We start from the raw sequence: 21,208 nt of genomic DNA, 5'->3' as shown, positions 1-21,208 counted from the left end.
GCCACTTGACATCTTCAGATGCTCTAGCCTGGGGGGGGTGGGGGGGATGAAGAAACTTCCAAAGGTCTCCTACTTCTAACCTCTTGATCTAAGGATTTGCAGGAACACCAGCAAATAAAAACTATGTGCCATTGTATTCCCAGTTGGTTGAGGCCTTATAAAATACTAGGAGCATTGAAGTGGCTTCTTTGGAATAAATGAATGCCCTTAGCTGGCACTGCTCAACTTCCAAGCAATCAGTTGTAGGTAATTTAATAATAACTGCACCTCTATACACTTCTTCTAGACAGATTAGTGCCCCACTCAGAGTGGTGAACAAGGTCAGCGTTATTATCCCCACAATACAGCTGGGGAGCTGGGGCTGAGAGGAATGGCTTACCCAAAGTCACCCACTAAGCTCATGGAAGTAGTGGGAGTTGAACCAGCAGAACGCTGATTCACAGTCCAATCACTTCACCACTATGCTACAGCTGATCACTGGGCCTTGTGACAAGAGATCCCAGCTCTAGGAAAGCTAGGGGGACCACCTGAGTAGGTCCTGCAACCAATGCCTCCATGGCTAGAATTGGGTGATCAGAATCAGTTCTGGTTTCAGCTCTGCTGAACAAACTTTGAGATAAGCTTTTTAGGAGAAAATGCATGTACAAGACTTTTAAGCCACTCATAAATCAGCATGTTAGGCCCAGGGCCTGAATCTTGGAGAAAAATGCTGTCACCTGTTGGTTGTTTGAAATTTCAAACAGATTAACATCTGCTTGACGAAAGTGCACACACTTGTCTCCATTCTATCTGATCCATCCTTTTCCTAGTCAACCGATGTGTTGATTATACTCGATCCTGTCACCAAATACCTTCATTGATCTTAGATGTTGTTTCATTCATTTTACAACCCTGATTGTGTCACAATGAAGGGTGATTAACTTTATGTTCCCCTGGCAACTAATTATGTTTTGTGGACATATTGTCTGTATGAGAACGTCCTTTCCTGCTAAATAGTTTTGGAAAGCAAGGAGTTCCAACTGAATGGCACAGAAATCCAGTCAGGTGAGGCTTACTCTGTATTCTGGTGACATCCAAATTTCCTAAGGTACCATTCCCTGGCTGTGGGCTCCTTGTCTGAGACTGGCTTTCATCATTATCAAAAATCAGTGGCTCCCTCAGCAGAGATCCTTGGAAAAGACTATTCTGTGTTAGCTACCAATGGCGAGCTTGGGTGATAGTCCCACTAGTTGCCTCATTTTCTGCTTATCTGGTCTTGGTATGGGAGCAGTTTCTGAAGTGATCTGGCATGAAACTTTACATATGGGACTGACTATATCTCAGAAAGAAGTGAGCACCCTGAGCAACTTACCAGGGTATTAAATTTTTCCTTCTTCTGCTATAGGGCAGTGTACAGTAAAGCCTGGATTTTCATATATCTTATATGACAGGAAAACATGCATCAAAATAAGTGTCTATGAGCACTCTTAAATGTAGGAGTCAAGGTAGCTCCTCTCTGTGTTTATGATGGAGCTATGTGCTCAAACACACTGCAAGGTGTGGTTCACATTCCAGGGATCCTTGGATATGGGATGTTCAGATCAATAGGATGTCCAGATATGGGAAGAGTGCCACACAAAGGATCTCTAAGGATGCTACCTGTGTCACTAGGATCTTTGTATACACTCTTGGGGTAGATACCAGTCTGAAAGGGAGCACTTAGTATTGCATAAGCACAATAGAGAAACTTCCTATGGCCCACATGTATAGAAATATGTAGAGTTTAAGTTTTATTTAAATGCTTTAATACCAGAAAGTCTTCCTGACTTATAGTTGTTACAGTACAGCAGAACATTTACATGAGGAAGCGTTTTCTCCTCAATCTAGAATACTTTGCATGTCTTCTTCTTCTTCTCCATCAAATTGCAGCAGACTTACGGTGACTTCCTAGGATTTTCAAGGCAAGAGACATCCCATTGTCTGCCTCTGAGTAGCAGCAATCCTAGCCATCTTGGTGGTCTCCCATCCAAATACTGATCAGGGTCAACCCTGCTTAGCTATTAAGATCTCACAAGGCCGGGCTATCTCATACATCCAGGTCAGGGCATTCTTGGGCATGATTTTTTTAAAAAAATGAATAAACTCTGGAATGCTACTGGAACTTTGGATGGGGAAAAACTGCATCCCCTGGAATGGGTCTTTCGCCTGGCATTGGGGATATGGCCACTGCATCCCAATGCCTCCGCAGCCCTACTTACAGAAGGGGAAAGGGTAAGGGGAGAGGGGGAAAATTGCTTTAATTCATTTTGAGTTAGAATTTACTGTTGTCACACTGTAGAGGACCAGAGTCCATGACTACCCAGATAGAGTCAGCGAGAAAGCCTGACACTCCATGGTCATCAGAAGCAAATAATCCTGCCAGTGAGCCAAGGGAGCTGCTTTTCCAAAAGTTACTGACTGCCCCAAACCTAGAACTACAGAAGAAAAGAAGCACAGTTGAGAAAGCAAACAGGAACTAATAAGGAATACCCAGGGCCAGTGCCAGGTTTTCTGACGCCTGAGGCCAGATACCTGCATCCGGGGACAGCTTCAGGGGTGTTGCTGCCTCCATGTGCATGTGCGCAAAGCGCGTACATGCACCCAGACTGCATGATGACATCACTACGTGTGACATCATCATGCAGGGTGTGCCACTGCGAGCCGGCCGCCCCATTGGTGAGGCAGGCAGCTGGGACGGTGCATGGGTGGCCTCCCACCTTCCCGCTCAGTTGCCCTGTATCACCCCATCTGCCTGCCGCACCTGGCTGGCCCGCAGCTGTGTGCTGGCGGTGGCAGTGGCGGCAGCACGGGGAAACTGAGTGGGAAGGCTGGGAGGCTGCCTGCTCAGTTGCCCTGCGCTGCCACCGCCAGCACATGCTCCTGGCCAGGCACGTGCGGGCCAGGTGCGGCAGGTGGCGGGGACAGCACACAGGAGCAGCTTCCCAGCCCTCCCATTCAGCTGCCAGCGCTGCCGCTGCCAGTCCCGCAGTGCGCGCTGCGCACCCCTGCCCAGTGCTCAAGGTGGCTGCTGGCACCGCCTCAATCGACACATCGGCCCTGGGAATACCTGCCCAGGAAGATTCACTTGAATTTCCCTATTGGCTTTTAGGTTAACAATTTTTGTTTATTTCAGTGAGTTAACTGAATTAAAATTAGCTGGAGTCTGTCTTTATTTCTTGCTATTTGTATATGTTTTATTGCTTGTTTTGCTATAAAGTGCTGTATAGAAGTATAAAAAATTAATAAAAACAAGTTATTGGATAGACTGATTCTAGTGTTAGAGAACCCCCATTTGTAAAATGAATCTTACCACACATTATCAGTGTACTACCCATACATTCTTAGCAAACTACTACCAAAATAGAGATTACTTACTATCAAAGGGGTCAGACTCGAAGAAGTCTAAACTGGATTCTGTAATCTGTTCAGAGAGCTGATGAGATGCTTCATCAAATGGATCTTCCTAGGAAAGGAAAAAAGATATTTTATTCTGTAATACAATACAAATTCTCTTGGGAGTTACAATTGTTTTTATTTACCTCCCCAAACAGAATTAAGAAATGTTTTCAACTCATGTAAAACTATTTAGATGTTTTGCAGGGTTGTAATTTTAAAATACTGGGCAAACTCACCTTTTTAGCAACAGCTGGTGGCAGGACCTCTTTTTTTTCTTCTACTGCAACTGTTTCTGGACTATTCTTGGCCTTTGTGGGGAGGAAATCACACATGTAAGTTTTCTTTTTCTGCTATGATATAAAATATTTGAGATAGATATATGACCATTGGTATGTGCTAAAGAATGTGTTGTGAAAACCAAAATTCATGAAAAGAGATTTTGGCTGGCTTTCATTTTCCAGTACAGTCTTCTAAGGGTCAGTGGTTCCCTGGGATTGGTGCAGGATGTGTCACAAGAGGCTGCAATGAGAAAGTGAGTAAACAGATAAATTTGAAATAATTTACTTCTGAAAAATGTGGTAAAAATATGCTTACCAGCAGTAAGCAATTTATTCATCACTAAGGACTGTGCCAGAATATCATGAGGCAGAAAGCTAAGGAAATTTGCATGTTTTCATTGCATTATAAAATGCCAATGACTAGTGGACTCATTACTCTTACTCTACTCATCAAACTCTCACATGGGTGGGTGGGGGGGAAGAGCCTGCTCTTGGGAGAGAAAAAATCTTGGCATATGGAGTAGATATTTTCCTGGTTTTATTTCTGTTTAAGCTTGAGTCCATGAAAAAACATGGTGGCCCATGCCATCTTGAGGGCTAGACAATGAAATCTCCTTAAAAAAAGAGAGAGAGAGAACAGAGATCTTTGAAATTTGAATACAAAATAGCTTGGGTGTGTGCATAAGTACACAGTATATAATCCGCAAACTTTGGCCCCATCCTGGCCCACTATTATGCTTCACATCATTATTGCCAAAGAGGATAAGCAAAAGAGAAGAAATTAAAGTAGTACATTCCACCCTCTCCCCAAAAGCTCTATAAATGGATTAATTTTCAGGGTAGTATATTGTTAAAAATTTTAAAACTCTATTATGGAAGTAACTGATATGTGTACCCCTACCAAAATGTTTGATTTTCTTTTAATAGGCACCTTATAGGGGTGTGTTTGGAAGCACCCAGGCTTGAGTACATATGTAGAGCCAATTCTCTCTCTCTCTCTCTCTCTCTCTCTCTCTCTCTCTCTCACACACACACACACACACACACTCACACACACACACAAACTCACAGGAGTATCTTGGTGTGTTTGTTCATTATCTGCACTCTCTCCTTCAACATTCTCATTCAAGTTAGCCATTTCGCTGCTGCTGTTGCTGAGGCTAGAATGATCTTCATTCCCATTAAGTAGTGTGCTCTGTGGTTGAGCCTCCCAGTTACACTGGCTGATTTCCAGTTCTTTGAGCTCATCTAGTTTTTCTTGCATCTGCAGCATAGAAGGGAATGCAAAAATAGAACATGTAATGTTCTCATATCTTCATGTATTTACATTAAGTACCTATTTTCAGAATTTTCAGTTTCAAGTACAAGATGAAAAAGTGGTCACGATACAGATGTCTATATACTTCACAAGTCTCTTTGCAGGAGACTTTGCTTTCATTCCATACTTTGCATTATTTACTCTGTCATGTTTTCCTAGAATCATGGTTTGTTTTCATTGCAACTGCATTCTTTCACTTGAAACTGATGCAGATTTACAGCCTTGTTTAGATAAGCTCAAGTTGTGAAAAGCATGGGTAGCTTCCAGGTATTTTCAGAATCTGAAGCTTTGCACTCTTTGATCATTCTAACAGTTAGTTTATAAGATAAGCCTTTTAAAGACTATTTTGTGTTAGTTAGCATTTGTTTTTTGCTCAGATTAAAACGGAAATATAATTACTCAGACTGAAAAAACTGATGAGGAAGCAACATGCTCCTGTGTTCATTCTTTACACATGTCTCATGCAAGTTATTTCCAATCACATCTGCTAGATGCCTGGAGAGTGCCCTCAAGCCATAGCTGACTTATGGCAAGTCCTGGTGGGGCTTTCATGACAAATGACTAACAGAGGTGGTTTGCCATTGCCTGGCTCTGCAACCCTGGTCTTCACTGGAGGTCTCCCATCCAATTACTAACTAAGGCCAACCCTGCTTAGCTTCTGAGATCTGACAAGACCAGGCTCACCTGGGCTATCCAGCTCAGGGCATCCGCTAGATATCAGTTGCAATAAAAGGGGAAAAACAAAGCTGCGTAAGAAGAAATATGTAAATGATAATGAAGAATCATACTGAAGTGATTTCTTGTTGGGAGTCCTGAAGATTCTGCTGAAGAGGTCTCAATTGTAACTTCCCTGCCTCTACACATTTCTCAAGCTCTGCTGTTTCCTGCTGTAGCTGGATAAGCTCTTCCTGAGCTTTACTTAATTCATCTTTGTATGTTGAAATTTTGGACTCCTGATCAGTTATTTCTGCCTTTAGAGATGCAATCTGCAAAGCGAAGGAAGCACTTGATGAAATGAATTACAAGAAATGTATATATTTATTTATTTAAAAAACATTCTCCCAAAGATTTTTTAATATAAAGAAACAACAGAACATGAGAATGCTATTTCATCGTAGCATTCAACATCTAATCCTAATTTAAGACTGTCCTGGGGCCTAAAACAGGATATAGTGCTGTGAATTATTCTTCCCAGAATTTTTAAAAAGTGCAATGGCAGCAATTGCTTTCCCATTCCAGGGCAACAATCTCTCTGTCGGCTTCAGCTGGCATGTTGGGGAAGGGAAGTTATGACTGCTTTAGCCCTTATTACCAAGGATATTTTCTTCTGCCTGTAAGTTACGGTTTTGACTGTATATCAAGAAAAGAGAACTAAACTACATAAAACTGAGTCTCCTCTCAAGACTAATCTAAGTCTAATAACAATTACTTAAAAAAAACAGATTATACAGTGTGTGTAGCTGATGCTTAGGCACCAGACTTAGATGGGGTTTCTCTAGCAGATCAAGTTAAAACATTTAATGCCAGTGCTTGCATGAACTGCATTGGTTGCCTCTCTGCTTCTGGGAACAATTCAAAGCGCTGGTTATCATTTTTAAAGCCCTTCATACATCTCAAACCACATCTATGAGCCAGTTACAGTCCTCAGAAGGCCTTCCTATTTGGCAATAGTTAGCTCTCAGACATTCTCTGTAGTAGGCTGATTCCTCTGGAATGACCTACCAGATCAGGGGCAGCAGATGCCTTTATTTGCCACCTTCAAGGAGGCATGTAAGACTGCTTTGTTCTAGAGTGCATTCTGTGGCGGATAAATGGTTTTTGGCTGTGTTTTTAATTATGAGTATTGGCTTTCTAACTGCGTGTTTTAACTTTTTCTGGAGCCTCATGATGTTCTGTCCTTACAGCTTTTGGTGCTCTGTTATCTGCCCTGAGTTTGCAGATCTAAGGTGGGGTAAAATAATTTAAATAAATACATAAATAATTTAGAAACAGAAATTCCATGGATATTTCTTTCCTCCTCCTTCTAGAAATATATTATTCTGTTTTAGGAACAAATAAGTTATATTCATAAAGCAAGTCTGAAAAGTTCAGGTGTAGGAATTTAAGACTATATTCATCTAAATTTAAGTTAACATTTGCTTCAAAGGATCTCAATACAATATAACAACAAACAAGTTTTAAAAGGTGCTAAATATAGTTCTTATGTGTTTCTAATATGGCAGTAGATGGAAGCAAGCTAAGAATGCTTTCAAAATTACGGAAAAATCTCTCCTCACCTCTGTTTTACAAAGTTTAAATCTCTAAACAAGGAAGTAACTTTCATCCTCTTATTTTTCCACATAAAACGTAGATATCACACTTTTCTATTCCAGCTATTCCCTGCCCATATAAAAAATGTGCTACTCTTGCTCCAGTGAAGCAGTGGTTCTAACTTCTTTGCAACCACAAATGAGCTGCCAAGACCTACCAAATCAGCCTCTTCAGCACATTTCTGTCGGATAGTGTTAAGCTGTTCTTCCAGTTTGGCTTTCTCTTCATCAAGACCATTAAGGATTTCCTCTGCTTCTTCCTTCTGAGCCAGCAGCTTCTGCAAATTATTATTCTCCTTTTTTACTTCATCCTGAAGATCCTGAGGAATTAAAAATGTGAAAAAGTAAGCATTTTGTACATTCTTTTTTAATGGAAAGGGCTATTCAAAAGAAAAAGACAAGTAATATGATATTTTGGTGGCTGAATCTGATACAAGAAAAAAACAAAAAGAAAGCAGAACAATGGCAAGTAAAGTAAAAGTAGTGAACATGAAAGATGAGGTTTGTAGAACATATTTGAGGAAGAAAAACAAATTCAATAAGAATGTAGGATTCTATTTAAAATATAATGTTAAAAGAAAGTGGAACAGACAAAGGAAGAGAGTTTATGATACCAGAACCTCCCTGCTGAGAACTTTTTCTGCATTCCTTCACCCCACTGACAGCTCTGAGAAGGGCGAGGAAAGAGAGCCTCGTTCATGTCGCTCCTTCTAACTCCCTGTGCCTGGAAGTCAGAGGAACCCCTTAATACTCCCTGGCAAAACCGCCAGATACTTCTTTTCAGGTTCCAGAGTTGGTATACGGCAAGCAAAAGACAACTGAGATAATAATCTCTTGATTAAAGAATTAACTTCAAATTAATTAAATAATTAAAAATACATCCAGTGCAGGTCATTATAACTCTTAAGTATATAAAATAAAGTCTACCTTAGCAAGATGTTACCTGGAGCCTGTGCTGTTTCTTAGCTCCTTGCTTACATAGTCCAAGTGTCAGCCGGCCAGAGTATTCACAAAGTGCTGCCAAACATCAATCCCTTACGCTCCCCTTGATTAATGTTTGCTATTATACTCTTCTATGCTCTCCCGAAAGAAAAGCTAGCCAGATCTGAAAAAAGGGTCAGACAATCCAAGTTTGCCAGATCTTAGGCCAGTTATAGGCCCTAGACCCACTTCAGCCAATCAGGGAGACAGACACTGATAATTTTCCAGAGCTGCCTTTGGGGTGCTCTTTATTCCCCCCTCCCAACTTTGAAATCAAGCTGTTACACTCTCTGGCTGGAATGGCCTTGACTAATTAGACTGAAAGAAGTCTTCCAGTATAGGTGCATGGAGTTAGCAGAACTGAGTCCTGAGCTGTTTTTATTAACCCTTGATGCACCAAAACTCCATGGCATCACAGAATTAAAGAAGCAATCTGCAAATTTTCAGAATCTGTCCCATTGCATAATAACTAACATGGTACTGTGCTTTTATGGGTATAAGCTCAGGGTCAACCCTGATAGGCAGGCAGGAAAATTCCATGCAGCCAAGATCAGACATTTGCTTTGAGTATGGGAGCAATTCAGGCAAGTTCAGGCTCACCCAACTCTCAGAGCTGTCTATCCAGGTACTGGCATGCCAGAAGGGTCTATCAAAAGCTGTTGTGGATTACAATCACCAAGCATTTATAGATGCATATCTCTAAAATGTCTTGGATGAAATGTACCAGCCTCTCTAGCAGTTGATTTTTGTTAAGATACAGGGTCTCACATATCGTATTCAGAACTCCAATCACCAATAATCTAAGAAATGCTACACTCCAAGACAGTATTGTCTGTACAAAGAGCTTTCCTTGACACATAAAGGATCATAGTTGAGTGTACACATAAGATTTCAAGAAATGCCCCATATCATGCTGGAAATTATTTGATCCCAAACGTTAGAACTAGAGGCTCAAAATTTCTCATGCTATTAATTGCAAGTAAGTCAGTTAAGCTATCAAGGCTCCTTGTAGCAAAATGATACATTTTATTATTACTTGTATTTATAGACTGCCTTTCTCACTGGGATTCATTAACAAAAAAGATTTACAGTTATGGTACATGATCAAAAAATGAAGACTGGGTCCCAAAGCTGAGGTGATCAAGTAAGGTAAGAAAATAAATTGAGACTGGGTTAGTAATGAAATAGCTGCTCCTAGCACAAAGCTCACTGATTTCAACTCTTATCTTTCCATAAACCACATCATCTATATGCATGAAATGAAAGAGGGTGCTAATATAATAGAGAACTGACACTCCAGCAAGAATAAAACTGAATACAGGCACAAGAGAATGAAATAAAATAAAATCCCGTCTAAATTTCATAGACTTTATTTTAAAATGAAGTATTTATATGATCGGAGCCCCGTGGCACAGAGTGGTAAGCTGCAGTACTGCAGCCCAAGCTCTGCTCAAAACCTGAGTTTGATCCTGGCGGAAGACGGGTTCAGGTAGCCGGCTCAAGGTTGACTCAGCCTTCCATCCTTCTGAGGTCAGTAAAATGAGTACCCGGTTTCCTAGGGGTAAAGTGTAGATGACTGGGGAAGGCAGTGGCAAACCACCCCATAACAAAAGCCTGACAAGAAAATGTTGCGATGTGACAGCCCCCCATGGGTCAGTAATGACTCGGTGCTGGCACAGAGGACTACCTTTATCTATTTATATGATACTCTAAAATTTAAAAAATCCATACATTTTTCCTGTATGCCCATATCAAAACATACCACTGATGAAGTACAGTGACCAGGATTAAATAATTAAAACTTCTAAAGTTCTAAGGAATTATCAGGAGCTAATCTGAAATCATGGCAGCAACTCAATATACAATGGCCATTATTATGAATTAGAGGGGAACAGTAGTTTAATCAATTAATTCTGCTCATATCTAAAAGGAAATTATTAATTACTCAGTAGTTTATAGTAAGAAGCTATTTGCAGGTCTGAAACAGCATTTCTTTACAGAAATAACTAAGACGCTGGTTAATTCTTCTATAAATTTAGTCAAAGTACCCTCCTGATCTCCCTTCTCCCAAGTTTAATAGTCATAGAAGTTTACTTTACTGGAACACTGATCTGACCATTTTCAGATAACCGCATTTCAGCAGATCTTGCACTGATTTTATTAAAAACCTTCAATGCCTTTTTGGTCTTTAGAATCCTATCACTGCAAGTTTATCCTCTGGGTGCTTAATTATAGAAATTTCATATGCATTTAATTTTTAGTTTTAAAATTTAAAACATTCTTACAACTGGAGGCCTGCTTAAATTGCAATTCTATATATTTGTGTTCCAAGAAGCCTCATATTAACATAATTTTATAAATAGGTAAGTGTACAGCAAGTAGCTGTTAAATAGTCTTAAAAAAATAGCCACGTTCAACATTTAGATCAGACTACTTGGTCTGATAGGTATGTGAAAGCAACAGCCTCAGTACATATCAACACCATCTAGAAGTCATTTTCTACTAATAAAATCAGTGCTATAGGGCTTAAGTAGTAGTCATTCACATACACACAAAAAATCCTTCTGCAGCCAAAATGATTTCTGAGTGTGTATACTTTCAGAGATTTACATTTTTACTGAATAGTAAGAAGGGTTCCATTTCAGACTTGACATTTAACAACAAAATGTTTTTGTTTATTTTGCCATCATTAATGAATTGTGCTGCTTAGAAAAAATACTATTTTTCATATTATGTTCCTATTATCTCTCTATTATCTCTGTGTTTCTCTCTATGATTGAATTAATTCAGTATACATATAAATAGGTTAACCTATCAAATTTAGAATGGACAACTGACACTAAAATAGACTAACAGTTAAGCTAAATAGTGAAACTAATAACTATAAATATACTAAATATTGGGTGATAGAATATAATGCAGAATGCAAAATGTGTAAAGTTTTACCTACGCTGAATTCCCCTAAAAATAGGTTAACAAATATATTTAGAAATGTTATGGCTCATTCCTTTTCTCCTTTTCATTTTTTTTATAATGGAACTGAGGGAGAGGAATAAAAGTATTTTATATATTTTGATTATATCTTTCATGCAGTCCAGATTTAATATTATATATACTTTCTGTGAAGTAGTCTAATATACTTTGTGTAAGGTTCTATGCACTTTCAACTGTTATTTCTGTCTCTTTTTAAAATAAAATTTATTTTATTAATACATTTTTATTAATAAAATTTATTTTAAAAATGAATTGTGCTGCTGACCATTTTGTAAGAAGCACTGCTTCATCACCACTGCTGACAAATAAAATACAAGGATTGCTTTGTGTAACACACTGCCTCATTTTATGCCATCAGAAAAAAAAGCACTGTTGCATTAATCAAATAAATAAATCTCTATCTCAGGCACCCCAAAATGGAGTCCTTACTCGGCAGATTTTTAAATTGAAAAAAGAAGCAGCAGCTGCTTGTACTGTGCAAGCTGCTTGTTTTACCATCAGCTATGCATGGGTGTCACCAATCCCAGGCAGATTTATATCTTAAAAACTATAAGTCAGCTTTGTAGCAGGCAGAGGGGTTGATAAAAACTACTATAGTTATGAAAAATTGTAACAAAATACAAAAAGAATGTTCATCATGCACAGACATTAAATTACAGCACATATAACAAGTGCTGCTTATAGAAAGTAAAATGCAACATTTTCCAATACACAGTGCGCCTTTCCTCCAAAATACTGGAACAGAGCATTACCTTTTCATCCATGTCAATTTCTAAGGCACTATAATACCTCCCAAAGTACACGAATGAACATTTAGTTACTAATATACTTGTTAAGGATACTTCACTTCAATCCTATTGAAAAATGCATGTACATTGTTCACTGGTGTGTACCTAAGACAGAGAAATGTGAAGTTATGATTTGCAGGTGTTATGTTACATAGGAGCTCCCATTAATTAGGTAGCAAGGCACAAATGTTAGTTTAAGCGTTCATTCCTTACACTGTTCCAAGCACACCCAAGCACAAAAATTCAGTTACCTGGATCTCACTTGCCCTCTGCCTGACGGCACCTTCTTTTTCCTTCAGGTCTCGTTCCACGTTATTCTTTTCCCTAGGAGACCAGCAAATAATGCAAGAATATTTGAGAACATCAGCTACACCAGGTACATTTATCCAGCCACCTAAGCCAGTCTCTCTTTTTAAATACATAATGAAACATTAAATTACAGGAGATTTCTTTTCCTTTTATTGACAAAAACACTCTACATGATAAATATTAAAACAAAAAAGATCTCCACTCTCAGTAGACCTTGAGAGGTGGAAATAATAGCTTAAAGAGAAAGCAGAGGAAGGGGGAAATGAATGAAATGCTGTCTTCAGTGATCTCACTGTTGCTATGGAGCAATTGTCTGGTGAAAAGTGGGAGGGATTGCATCAGCAAGCATGTATTTAACCCTTTGAGAACCAGATCTGTAGCTCTAGTAAGAAAAGACCCATAATCTTAAGAACGGAGCAAGTCTTGAACCACTATACTATTTTTGTCTACATAGATAGCAATCATTTCACACATTGGTAAAAGCACATACAATCAAAAACATAAGTAGAGCAAATATTTTTCTTCTATTTTAGATGTATGCATCAGCAGCTTTCTGATCATGAGATGAATACACTATTCCTGAAACATTTGTAGTGTTTTAATAGGCTCTAAAGTAGTTCTCATATTTCAACAAGCTTAGAACATCTTTGGATTTGGTTTAGCTTTTCTCGTGAAACAAGCTAGCCCAAGCTGTCAATCAGTTTGTAAATCGTAAGCTTAATATAACATTGGCACATAGTAAGACATGATTTCCCCATCGTAAGCACTAATACTGATGCCAGTGCCAAAGTGAGATTCCCGACCTCCTAACTAAAGAATCACTCCTCAAGTTAGCCCATTCTTCCCTTGCCTGTATTATACTATTATACGCTGTGTTAATGTTTAATGTTATACTGGTGCTAATGTTGACCACTAACCAGACTTCCTCTTATCTAGGGTATATTAGCAACTTAAAACCATAGGGTTGAGCCCAAAAGAGTGCTTCTGTGGATGAAAGGACTTCCATCCAGAACACAGTCTTCTCATTTTCACACCCTCTCACTGCAGTCCCGAATGCTCTTGAAATGTTCTTCCTGGGGAGGTGTCATCTGTTCCCTAGAAGCTGCATTTGAGGGGCATTTTGTGCCAGAAAGGTTGAGGGGGACAATAAAGTAATGTTTTACAGAGGAAAATCCATTAGCTGACAGTAATACCCTGCTGAATCCAAGTTAAGAGGGATCCATAGTTAAGAGATTAGTGCTGATACAATTAAAATGGTTAAAGTTGTAAGCAGGGAAAGCCACTCCAGAGAGAATACAGAGTTCACTAATGTGTTGATCAGCTTCTAAGCTCTGAACAATTGAGATTAGGAATGTTATATGAACCCTTTATGAATAAAAAACACTATATGAAACAGTCCTGTTATAGCAGAGCTCAGTCATATTAGAAGAATACTGAAGCATATTTTGGCTTTTAAAAAGGAACTGTTAACAATGAACTTTTCTAAGGTGTGTGCTTGCTATCCTCATAAGAGATGCATACATCTGCTTCTGTGGAATAATGCATTTACTAATAAGCAAACAAGTGAGACAATAGATGGATAATAAGCCCTTAAACATCTTTACCAGCAATATATAAGACCCCAGTTTCGATTCCAATGCTTAAAATAACCCTCTTCATGATGCTTATAAAATGTTGTATTTGCTTTTCAGAAAATATGCCCTGAAGAACTTATGGTCTCTGGAAGTCTACATATTATTCTTCCCATTCTTATGGCTACACACACTGAAACACTCACACTTAAGAAAGCAATGATTTAAACAGTGTCCAATTTAAACGGAAAGTAAATACCATTTATTTCAGTGAAATGTGCTTCCAAAGAAGCATGCTTAGGATCAAGATGCAAGCCAGATTATCCTTCTGCACTCATGTCAATTTTGCCCTGTGTTGTTTGCAAAAGAAGTGTCACTTTCCTGTTCTTCACTGCTTGGCTGTTGAATTTAAGTAGTATCATATGTAATAACTAGCTTGATGCCCGTGCTTTGTTACGGTATTTAACTTCTTTAAATCCAGTTACAATATTTAAGTGTATGTAACATTTTTTGATTTGTGTGTGTGTGGGGCGTGGGGTTGAGTTGGTTTTGTAGTATAATAGCATAGTACCCGTGCTTCACAAAGGTGTTTGAATAAAGCAAAGCGTGTTGTTGCTGACAGCTGATGAAGTGGAGGCATTCCCATGTGAAGAAAATATTAATGCGTTAATTATTTTCAAAAAAAATTTAAAATTCTTTTATTAAATTTAAAAAGAAAATGTAATAATACAAAACCAACACCTGTGTATATACAAACTTCACCTTTGTACGCATTCAATTAAGACATAACCATAAGAAACCTGAAGCATACCAATTTCTGAAGAGTTCCATAAATCTAGAAATTCAATAGCTCTTGACAAACAATATTAGAAGAAACAATTTTTTTCCTGCAAAAACTGCACAATAGGAAACCAGATTGCTTGAAAATTTTTCAGATGAGCTTCCACATTCTGAGTGCCTATGAAGCAGTCCACTTTACCCAATATGAAATGGGTCCAAATGGAGTTGTACCAGTTTCTTAATGAGGCCCTTTCTTATTTCTCCATTTCTTAAAAACTGATTTTTTTGAACTAGGAACGTTCTGTCTGTCAGTAAATTCCAAAAAATTTCTAGAATTGTACATTTGTCACAAAAGGCCTCTTCAATATGTTGCTAGCTTGTTTGTTCATCTGGATTTAACATGATAAGTCTAAGCAGTGCCGTTAATATGGCAGCTTCATAATAAAGCTACAAATTTGGAAAATTTAGGCCACCCTGTGCTTTAGGGTTAGAAATTGTACTAAATTTAATTCTTGCACTTAAAAAAGCTTGATATGTTTTAATATATTCAATTCTTCCTCAGTTTATATATTGCTAAAAGACTGGAAAGAACATACCAAACTATTAACTGCCATTAGAGTTTCAAATGTAAGTTGCTGTTAAATTAAAGCACTTCTCTTTACTTACTTCTGAAGTTCCACTATTTCATTGCTCAAAGTATCTAGCTCTTTGATTGCAGAAAAATCTGCTACAGGGCTTGGTCCTAGTGTACTCTGCAAAATAAAGAAGAAAATATGGTGAGATTGTGTTTTACACATGTCTATTATTAACAGAAACGTAGTGTTATGTCTTTTAGGCTATGAACTTTTCTATTAGTATTCCAGAACCTGAATTTCCAGGATGATAGAGCCTATTACTATTCTAGAATCTGAATTTCCATAGAAATCCCATCAACTCTTTGAATGGCACTACAAAATATGTCCCCTATTCTAGTTTTATATGTTGTTATAACCACAGGTATAGAAATGCATCTCATCACACCTTTTAGGCTTCAGACACAGTGGTAACAGGACTAAAGAAAGGACTCTCTCTGTCGTTTCAAGTGGGTAATCATGTTGGTCAGCAGTATAAGAACAAGATTAGAATCCAGCAGCACCTTAAAGACCAATAAAATGTCCAGGGTATAAGCTTTTAAAAGTAAAGCTCTCTTCGTCAGGTATCTGTTTTCTGTTAGTCAGGTATTTGATGAAAGGAGTTTGACTTTCGAAACTTGCATCCTGAAAATCTTGTTGTTCTCTGAGGTGCTACTGGGCTCAGATCTCACCCCCTGTTCTTTTAGACAGGGCAACAATCAAAGTAGTCAGGATTTTGGCATTAAAATGTACAAATGAGAGAAGAAAATTTGTTCTGCGAGATCTGTCAAAAAGTTAGTCTAGCTTTACAAAATATCAGACAACTAGAGACAAAATTACAGTACAAATGATCTGATAGACTTGCATCAGCAACAGAAATTGTTTTGCTTGAGCTTATGTTAAGTATCTGTTGCAACCTTTCCACAAAAATGAAAGCTTGCATTAAATTTCAGTTAGAAACCTGTGACGGAAACTTCTACACAGAAAATTTTGAAAAAGGCTTTCAAATAAAGTTATATGAAGTTTTAAATACATCTTTGTTTGCTATGTAAATAGCTGAAGTAGTATCTAGTGAGACTATGTGCATTCCAAATCTTCCCTCTCATTGTAGCTTATAAATGCCATTGGAGAAAGCACAACAGGCTGTTGCCAAGAAAAATACAAATAAGTTGCATTTTGACTCTTTAGGTGGTAAAGTGCTTCTTTAATAATAGTTTATCTCATTTATGTTGGTTACAATCTTAAATGGAAAGACACTCTCTCTAAGGAGTACTTCAAACAGTGGACTGCAGAGCTGGATTTGAAAAGAATTAATCATACAACAGATACTAGTATGTGTGGTGCTAATAAACTTTCACATGTCATACTGCTCAGCAGATAAAAAATATAATTTACAAATGTCAATTTAGAATTTAGTTTTATTCAGTGGAAAACACTGCTTAAAATGAAAGTAATTTAAACTCAGGAGCCTCATTTCTATTCTATTAGTCAGACTTGCCACTGCTGAGTTCCTTGTTTATTGCTGCCTACCTTCATCAAACTCATATCATTAGTTGCTTAATGTAAATGGCATAATAGCTGTGTCACTTCACTGATTTTATTTCCTAATTGTTAAAACATGTAACTGTGGTGTAAATACATCTTGTACGTGGGCACATTCATACTTAAGCAAGTGATCTGGATAGAAAACAGACCTTAATTTATAAATAAAATATATAAACTTTGAAAATAATAAAGCTTTAAGTTCTATTGTATTGCTGTTACACAGGCAAGCACACAATGTGCTATTCTGTGTATCTTCAAGTACTGCCAAGGTTTTGGATGAAAAGAGCTATGTGAAATAGCACCACATTTCTGAAATTTGTCAGTAAGCAGCATGCTGCTGTTTCAAAGAAAATGTGACATGAAAAAGATGTTCATTATTAAACAGTCAATATTGGAAAAGCAAAGAATCTCTAACCTTGAGATGGCAGATTTAAGAAACTGACAGTATAATAAAGATGTAAAGCAGAATGGTGCAGAATGGAAAATATAGTCCAAACTAGGAAAGACATAGAAGGAAAGCAAACATACAAAAAAAGATTAGTAAAGCAAGAAATAAAAGCAGTTTTGTTCAAAATAATGCAAAAATAAACCTGATTTTAAAATGAAGAATTTTAGGGTTTCATTTTTGAATAAGAAGTTTGGAGATAACATGGCTCAGCACAACCAAGAAGAAGCCCCTTAGTGTCAGCAGAACAAGGCACCCTATAACACCACTGCAAATGAAATTTTACTGTTATGTTTATCTTTTACCCTGGTATATTCAGTTTCAAAATACCATATAACACAACCACCAAAGCAGAATATTGCAATTAAACCTATTTTAATTACTACAGCATGGCATTATTAGAACAAAAAGGTTAGGAATCATGCAAATCTGTAATTCGCCACACATTAAAAAAAAAAAAGTATGAAGGAGGTCAGAGAATTTACCTGCAGAGAGCAGGTTGGATCCAGACTAAATTTCCCACTAACAGGAGTGTAGTACTTTCCACCAACTACCCCTTCCTGTTGCAGACCCATCTGGATCCTTGCTAATGCTATGTCTTTGTAAACTTGCATTTATTTACCCTATGACATTGTTTATGGAAATGTCCTTGACACTGTATGGAAATGCCTGTCCTTGTCCTTGCTGCTGATGGTACTAATCTCACACTATGTAATCTGCCTTGAGATTCAGTGAGAAAGGTGGACTATAAATGACATAAATAAATAAATAGGGGGCTCCCTATCCCCCAAGAGCAGCATTTCAGGGAGATCGATGAGCTGTAGCGGGGGTGGGAGACAACATTCTATTCCACTGACAGAAATGGCCTTGAGTGAGCAGAAACTGTAGTCTGGATACATCACAACAACTCCTGCCACAGGCAAGAGATCCCAGGGATATGCAAAAAGCTCCCACATGCAAAAGGGGCTCTTTCCTTCAGTGCAACAATGGGAACAGCTCTTTACTTAGGTTTACATTCTAGGCATGGAACTACCACCAATATTGTATTGAATCCCCATGAAGAACTCTGTGACCACAGGACAGAGCTAGATTAAACTACATAACTTTACTATTGCAAGTTTCAAATAAATGCCTTCACAATAAACTCCAAACTACTGCCCATTTCTGCTTGGTTGGCCAGGACAATGAAAAAACATATTCCAGTAAAATGAGTACAAGGCAATGAACCCATCACTGTATACCCTGCCATATAGCAAGGCCACAGGTCAGCACTATTTTATTCACCTTTCTGTGATCAATACACTTCCTAAAGTGCAAACAAAATTTCACCTGTTGCAGAGTGCTTCTCTCTGATGGAGGGATCATATCTGGAGATAGCACCTGAGGAGGATCAATGCCCTTTGTCAGCTTCTGATTGATGAAATGGAATGCCAGGGCAAACTGCTCATCTGAAAGCTTCCCACAGTCTTTTGTGTCACAGAGAGCCCTGCACAAGTCAGCAGAAAGATTCAACATATTTTCCTGTCCAATTTAAATATGCACATGTGTCAAATAAACAGAAAGATTATGTGATGTTCTAATTTACACTGACAGTATTTAAGTCACCTTACACATACAAATGGTAACCTCTTTAATGCATGAATGAGCAGCAAAATATGCTGGAACCCAAACAAATAGGGATGCCCTTCACATTCCTGCTCTGCTTAGACGGTTCCTTTGGCATGTGGGTCATGAAATGCTGGAAACCAAATTCTGATTTTGTTGGAGCGAGGTCTGACCCAGCAGGGTAATTTTAAGAAACAGGAGATCGAGTCACACGAAGCTGCCTTATACCAAGCCAGACTGTTCATCTATCATCAGTACTGTCTATTCTGACTGGCAACAGTTTTCCAGAGCCTCTTCTAGAGGCTTTCATGTCACCTACTTCCTGATCTTTTTAACTAGAGATGACAGGACTGAATTCAAGACCTTCTGCAGGCAAAGCAGATGTTCTACCTGAAAAGCCAAGCCCCCTCCCCAAAACGTAACAATAAATAAGAGTACAGCATTTTCTTTACTTTTTATTTTGACACCAAAGTAAAATCTAATACTATTTACTAAGTAAATTTAGAACTGCCATGCTTAGTAAGACAGAATTAGATCCATGATTGGGTGAAAATTTACATTAGGTTCTTAATTAAAGATTTTACATTAAGTAGGAAGTAGCACAGTCTTACAATGGCTGCATTCAGATGCCATGACAAACTGTAATCAAACTAAGAGAAGGAAAAGGCACAACTTCCTGTCATGTTCATGTGCTCCTCTTGCCTACCTTCTCTTTTCATGCATGAAGATTGATTCAGAACTTCCTCGTTTCATTAAGTTTCAATTTGATGTAACCTCTGAATAAATGCACCTTGGTAAACTGGAGTTTGTTTACTCCCCACAAACTGCAATTCTAAACTGGAATCGTAGTTTGCTCACTCCAATTTGCCAAAGTTTCTGTATTCAGATGTCATGGCCAAATGAAGCTTGAAAAAACAATGAAGTTTTGAAGCAACTCCCACCACAAGGAGAAGAAAGCAAGAAAGGGAGTATCTGAGCATGCATTCATGCCTCACCTCAGTTTAATTATAGATTGTCATAATATCTGAAAGCTGGAGATCTGACCATAATGCTAAACTTTTTTTTTCACAGTGGCTCAGTCCTTTAGAGGCAGAAATGGGAGACCTAGCGGGACGTTTACCATTAAACCTAATCTGTAGCAGATAAAGAGCCAGGGTTTCAGGGTTTGTTTTCTGAGATCACTGCCTTGGCTAGCTGCAAATTCTTCTACCCATATTTTATCTCTAATGTTACATGGGTATTGATGGTATCCTACTTAAGAACATATCCTTGAAATTAAAATGCATTTTCTGAGACCACCAAGTCTTTCCATCACAATTTTTAAAAAGTGTAACTCATTCATGTTAAAAATGTGTGTACTCATAGCCTACAATTCTACCCTGAAGATTTAGGCTTTACGAATAATTTTTCATCAAAAGTAGGAAGCAGGATTTTTTTTTTTTTACAAGAGTTGCCATAAAAAATCTTACCAGATGTGTGCAAGTAATGCAGAAGGCAGGCCTGTCTTCAAGAACAATTCTCTAGCTTCTACACCAGACACAAAACCATCCATGTCTTTATCAGCTTTCAGAAAGATTTCATGGTATTTTACTTTGTCTGTAGGTGATACAACCCACTAGGGAAAAACAAAGCAAAAAAAAATCACATTCTGCTTCCTTCACACTTTATGAACGGAGTATAAGCCAAGGGCAGCTTGGTGCTGAGTGTACCTGTGTCAACGGTGCTATGGATGGCAAGAGCCCTATAGGTGGTATGGACTGATGAGCATCTTTACTGGATGTTGAAGGCGGCATCAACTGTCCTGCACCAGGGATACTGAGAGCTTTTCTTTTGGAAGGTGGCACCAATGTTGGAGGTAAGGATAATGGCACAGGTTCCTTCTCAAGAGCACAGTACACCAAAAACATGGCCTGAACAAATTTTTTTAGAGAGACAAAAGATGGAAATATTAGTCATTGCAGCAACTCAAAAGGCCAAAAGTACTTGACTCCTCTCTCACACATCTCATTGCTACAGTCTTTTGTCCCAGGTGCTCCTATAGATGTTGATCAGTTCAACATATTAAGAGATTTTACAATTCAAAGGAGGCTACATACAGTCTCTGAAATTATGGCAACTCAGAGACCTCTACTAAAGTAGATGGTAGATACCTTCAGTAAAGTAAAGGTGTAAAAACAAACTGCGGAAATTTCATTTAAATGAGGAAAAAGCCAATGACAAAAATGAAAATGGCAGTTTTAGTTTTACTATATGCTGACTT

At 38.2% G+C, this 21,208-nt stretch overlaps 1 protein-coding gene across 1 annotated transcript in view; it reads right to left on the bottom strand.

Annotated features, from left to right (window-relative positions):
• Nucleotides 1-21,208, bottom strand: part of EPS15 (epidermal growth factor receptor pathway substrate 15) — a 105,377-nt gene that overhangs the window by 20,311 nt on the left and 63,858 nt on the right. Inside the window, exons 9-18 of the mRNA XM_054979590.1 lie at nt 20,658-20,858; nt 20,418-20,563; nt 18,673-18,829; nt 15,409-15,494; nt 12,334-12,406; nt 7,478-7,639; nt 5,799-5,996; nt 4,762-4,956; nt 3,651-3,722; nt 3,394-3,481 (exon numbers count right to left, since the gene is read on the bottom strand). Coding sequence (XP_054835565.1) covers nt 3,394-3,481; nt 3,651-3,722; nt 4,762-4,956; nt 5,799-5,996; nt 7,478-7,639; nt 12,334-12,406; nt 15,409-15,494; nt 18,673-18,829; nt 20,418-20,563; nt 20,658-20,858 — 1,378 coding nt within the window. The remainder of the gene's footprint in view (nt 1-3,393; nt 3,482-3,650; nt 3,723-4,761; nt 4,957-5,798; nt 5,997-7,477; nt 7,640-12,333; nt 12,407-15,408; nt 15,495-18,672; nt 18,830-20,417; nt 20,564-20,657; nt 20,859-21,208) is intronic.

Source organism: Eublepharis macularius, chromosome 5, assembly GCF_028583425.1.
Source record: "Eublepharis macularius isolate TG4126 chromosome 5, MPM_Emac_v1.0, whole genome shotgun sequence".
In the NCBI taxonomy this organism is placed as follows: Eukaryota; Metazoa; Chordata; class Lepidosauria; order Squamata; family Eublepharidae; genus Eublepharis; species Eublepharis macularius.
Note: the sequence above shows the minus strand (reverse complement) of the source record. Positions and strands in the feature narration are given on the sequence as shown.